The sequence below is a fragment of the Labrus mixtus genome, chromosome 24 (genome assembly GCF_963584025.1).
Source record: "Labrus mixtus chromosome 24, fLabMix1.1, whole genome shotgun sequence".
In the NCBI taxonomy this organism is placed as follows: domain Eukaryota; kingdom Metazoa; phylum Chordata; class Actinopteri; order Labriformes; family Labridae; genus Labrus; species Labrus mixtus.
Window position 1 is genome coordinate 13697867 of NC_083635.1, and position 5000 is coordinate 13702866.

The 5000-nt window shown below is 49.3% G+C and overlaps 2 protein-coding genes across 2 annotated transcripts in view; one reads left to right on the plus strand and one right to left on the minus strand.

The window, feature by feature from the left end:
• The window catches only part of LOC132959890 (NHS-like protein 1), an 18211-nt gene extending 16926 nt beyond the window's left edge, over positions 1-1285 (minus strand). Inside the window, exon 1 of the mRNA XM_061033140.1 lies at positions 65-1285. Coding sequence (XP_060889123.1) covers positions 65-707 — 643 coding nt within the window. The 5' untranslated portion in view covers positions 708-1285. The remainder of the gene's footprint in view (positions 1-64) is intronic.
• Positions 1286-3792: 2507 nt separating this feature from the next.
• The window catches only part of LOC132959327 (zinc finger and BTB domain-containing protein 17-like), a 1448-nt gene continuing 240 nt past the window's right edge, over positions 3793-5000 (plus strand). The window contains exons 1-2 of the mRNA XM_061032244.1: positions 3793-4688; positions 4765-5000. The exon at positions 4765-5000 is cut by the window's right edge and continues 240 nt beyond it. Coding sequence (XP_060888227.1) covers positions 3836-4688; positions 4765-5000 — 1089 coding nt within the window. The 5' untranslated portion in view covers positions 3793-3835. The remainder of the gene's footprint in view (positions 4689-4764) is intronic.

Below are 5000 nucleotides of genomic sequence, written 5' to 3' on the forward strand. Positions count from 1 at the left end.
GCAGCCGGACTTTATGAAGACAGTCTACAAATATTTAGCTTCTACCCAGAATGCCTTGCAGTACCTTTACACAGGAGGGGTGTGGTCTGTGTGGCTTCCCGCCCAGAGCTCCTTCCTCTGCAAAGTCTGAAGCGGAAGAAGCCCGTCTTGCGCCTCCTGCTGGGCTTGTAGCGGTACTGCGGGGGCACCTCTGGCTCTCCAATGAGGTGCTGGGCGCTGAAAGGGGAGGGGCCAGGCAGGGTGTAGCCGGGGCGGGGCTCTGGGGTCGGTGGGCCTGAACTTGTTCTGTAGCGCTGGGAGAGGACCGGGCAGGCGGGGCGCTGAAGGGGGGGCGGGTGGAGGTTTGGTTTGCCATAAGCTTCTGGAGCAAAGAAAAATTTCCCATGAGCCTCTGGGGCAAAAGAAGGGTGGATGTGCGGTCCGGGGGGGAGGTGCTGGCGGAGGTACCAGGGGCTGTTGCCTGGATACTGCAGGTGAGGTGGGAGGGGCTTCTTGTCACCTGTGTGAATCCGGATGGCGTCATGATGTTGGAGGACTTTGGCGCTGAGAAGGCGCCGCCGCAGGCTGCCCTCCGTCTTGGGCTGCAGGGCGGCGATCTTACGTGGAAGAAGCTCGTCCAGCTCTTCATCAGGAGGCGTGTTCCAGCAGCGTGACGCCACGACAGGCCCCGCCCCCTCGCCTCCTAAACACTCCACGTATGAAATCATAGCTCAGAGAGGATCACTCGTTAACCACCTTTCACAATAAAAGTCCAAGGAAATCTGAAACCCTTCATAATAAAAGCCCGACTAGACTTCACAATAAAAGTCCAAAAAGTAATAAAAATAAAATAAAGTCCTTCAAATTAAAAGCACTGAGTTCTTTAAAAACACCGTCGATAAAAAGACATCAAACTTTTAATGTCTCTCTCTCTCTCTACAGCTCGCTCGACCAACAAATACACAAACTGTTATCGTCTTTCACACAAAGTGTCACATCGTCATCACAGAAGAAAAGTCCTTCCTGTTGTCGTGGTTAAAGGTTCAGCGTCTTCAGATGGTTGTTCCTCCTTTAAGATGAAAAGCAGAAAACTGAACGTCCCTCACAGAGACACACACAGAGTGGACTGTGTGTCTCTCTCTCTGCGTCTCTAATCTTGTAACAGGGATTATCCAAGTCTGCAGATGGCCTGTAGGAGAGACAGGTATTTACCTCCACACATGGTGCAGAGAGTCAGACGGCAGGAGGTCAACATGGAGAACCTTTGAAATCACATCTGCTCATTTCAGTCTCATCACGCTGCTGATGAAGTGATGAAAACAGAACATGTTGATGTGTTCCTGTTACCAGCAGAGGGCGCTCCACATCTCTCCACATCTCTCTCCACACCTCTCCATCTCTCCACACCTCTCCACCTCTCTCCACACCTCCACATCTCTCCACAACTCCACACCTCTCCACCTCTCTCCACACCTCCACATCTCTCCACACCTCTCCACACCTCCACATCTCTCCACAACTCCACACCTCTCCACAACTCCACACCTCTCCACACCTCCACATCTCTCCACACCTCCACATCTCTCCACCTCTCTACCTCTCTCCACACCTCCACATCTCTCCACACCTCTCCATACCTCTCCACACCTCTCTCCACACCTCCCCACATCTCTCCATACCTCTCCACACACCTCCACATCTCTCCACGTTTTGTGTTTCTATTGGCTGAGAAGTGAATGTTTGTGTTTCTGTCGATGAAGACTGTAAATCCACTCAGTCAACAAAGTGACAGAAACAGCTGTGAGGATGTTTGAACCTGTCTCTACAGGTGAGACACCAGATGACTGTCACTCTCACACACACACACACACACACACACACACACACACACACACACACACACACACACACACACACACACACACACACACACACACACACACACACACACACACCGGACATAATGACCTACACACACAGTTTTCTTCATTTTAAACTCCTTCATGCATCCTCTCTCTCTCTCTCACCTTTTAAGCAGAGCATGTTGTCCTTGCTCGCCCAGCGTCCCTCTCTGTGTGTGAAAGTGAAGAGTGAACTCAGAGTCTCTCTCTCTGTGTCCCTCGTTCTACCACAATACAAACCCCCTCCCTCTCTTCTCAGATCTTCCTCGCTCGACCCTCACTCCCTTCCTCCCTCACCTCTTTGCTCTGGGTTAGGGTCCTCGCTCGACCCTCCCTCCCTCACCTCTTTGCTCTGGGTTAGGGTCCTCGCTCGACCCTCACTCCCTCACCTCTTTGCTCTGGGTTAGGGTCCTCGCTCGACCCTCACTCCCTCCCTCCCTCACCTCTTTGCTCTGGGTTAGGGTCCTCGCTCGACCCTCCCTCCCTCACCTCTTTGCTCTGGGTTAGGGTCCTCGCTCGACCCTCACTCCCTCACCTCTTTGCTCTGGGTTAGGGTCCTCGCTCGACCCTCACTCCCCCCCTCACCTCTTTGGGGGTCCTGGAGTAAGAGGACAGAGAGACGACACACAGACTCTAATCAGAGTAAATCTGAGTAACTTGTGTTTCATGTTCACCATCAAAGATGTTTTATTCCCCTGCAGCTCAGACACTCGTTGCTAGGTAACCATCCAAGCAAGCATGTCCTACAGCAGCCAATGAGAGAACTGTATGCCAGACGAGACGTCTCACACACACACCTGACTGAGGGTTGACACGAGGTCCTCTCGTCTGCATCTCTCTTCAGGGTGTCTGCTTCTGAAGGCGAGAAGAGATTCTTTAATCATTTTATAATCTCACACACACACACACACACACACACACACACACACACACACACACACACACACACACACACACACCTAAATGATTCTCTTCTCTCTCTGTTTCACATCAACTAACGACTACAACTTACATCGCTACTAAATAAACGCTGAAATTACATCTCGCGATAGTTTTAACACGAGGGAGAGCTTCGGGTGTTGTGATTGGCTGAGCTGGAGGTAAACACGGAAGTGAGCGTCTTGAAGCCAGTCGGTGGGTTTTCATTGAGTTATTCTATAAAATAGAGTTTAAGTGACAGTGGAGGTTAATCTAACTAAAATAAATAATTAAAGAGCTGTCTCACAGATGAACATGGCGGGAAGGAGAGATCGAAAAAGATTAATTTAAAGGTTTTAAACTCGTGAGCGGCGGGAGTTAGCATGTTAGTTAGCATGTTAGCTAAAGCAGAGTACGTTATGGTCAGAGCTCGACGAACTCTTTACCGTCAGAATAAATCCACCAGTCGGTTTATAATGTTTATATATCCACTAAACGTCTCATACCATTCAATATACAAGAAAATAAAAGAATAAAAACGGACTTTTCACGACCTGCTCATGTTTAACACTGTAAGAGCAGAGTGCCCCCTGCTGGCTGAAAACAGAACAACACAACATCTGTTTGTATTATCACATTATCATGTAAATAAACATGAGCTTTATACAACACCACATCTGTTGTAAATATATATATTCAGACTTTATAATAAATATAAATATTATAAATATAACAATAATATAATAATAACACTAAATATAATAATAAAAATAATTAATATAATAAAAATACTAAATATAATAAAAATACTAAATATAATAATAATAATACTAAATATAATAATAATAAGTATAAATATAATAACAATAAATATAATAATAAATATAATAATAATAATTATAAATATAATAATAATAAATATAATTATAATAATAAATATAATAATTATAATAATAAATATAATAATAAATAATGTGATTAAAGACTCAAAGTGAAACTTTCAGTGTTTTTCTGTTTCAGTGTTTTTAGCAGCAGAGATGTCCGTCGTCACTCAGCCCCGTAGTGAGGCGGGCGGCGGCGTGGCAGCTCACCTTCAATGCCACTTGTGTGGTCATTTCTCTAAAAGCCACACCCATCAGCTGTCTCACATGGCGGCCTCTCATCCCGCCTCCTTGGACAACGTCTGCGTTGGTCGCCTCGGCAACATCCTGATGTACCAGAGCACGGCACGGCTGTTCCACTGCTCCGACTGTTTCCTCACCAGCAGAGACTTCAACAAGCTGTACCAACACCTCATCACCAAACACTGCATGGACGAGAGGGAGGGGGGAGGGGGGGACGAGAAGGAGGGGGGAGGAGCCAGGAGGGAGAGCGTGGAGGTGAAGACAGAAGACGAGCCGGAGGAGGAAGTAAAAGAAGTTGTTAAAGTAAAGAGGAGCAGAGAGGAGGAGGAGGGACATGATGAAGGCTCCGCCCCTCAGAAGGCGGTGTCACTGAAAGCAGAGGGGGAGGGACATGATGAAGGCTCCGCCCCTCAGAAGGCAGTGTCACTGAAAGCAGAGGGGGAGGGAGATGAAAGCGTGCTGGTGTTCGATGGTGCCGGGTACCGCTGTCTGATCTGTAACTGGAGGAGCAGTAAGAAAGGACCGGGCATCAACCACGTGGTGCGGAAACACGACATCCCCAGAGCCTACGCCAACCAGTCGCTCCGCCTGCACACAGACCCCGCCCTCAAACAGGCGCATGGCGGCGGGGCGGAGGAGGAGGATGGCGTGGTCGGTCTGACCGGAGAGATGCTGAAGGAGGAGATGGAGGCGACGGCCCGAGTGGTGCGTTTCATCTCCAGTCGCTTCGTGTGTTTGATCTGCGGCTGGAAGACGAAACTCAAAGGTAAAACTCCCGTTCTTTAATGTTGTTCACTTCCTGTTTCTTGTGGGTTAACGCCGCCCTCTGCACGTCCTTACAGGTTTCGCCATCAGCCACGTGGAGCGCAGCCACAACGTGGAGCGCCCGTACCGCTGTAAAGACTGTAAACGCTCCTTCTTCCTGCCCAGCCGGATGCAGCAGCACGTCAGCACCGCCCACCGGCCCGGGCGCTACGCCTGCCCCTTCTGCTGCTTCAGGTCGCAGTTCCTGGGAGGATTCAGGAGACACTGCAGCCGCTGCAACGCCCGAGAGGAGGGGGCGGGGGAGGGGGGGGGA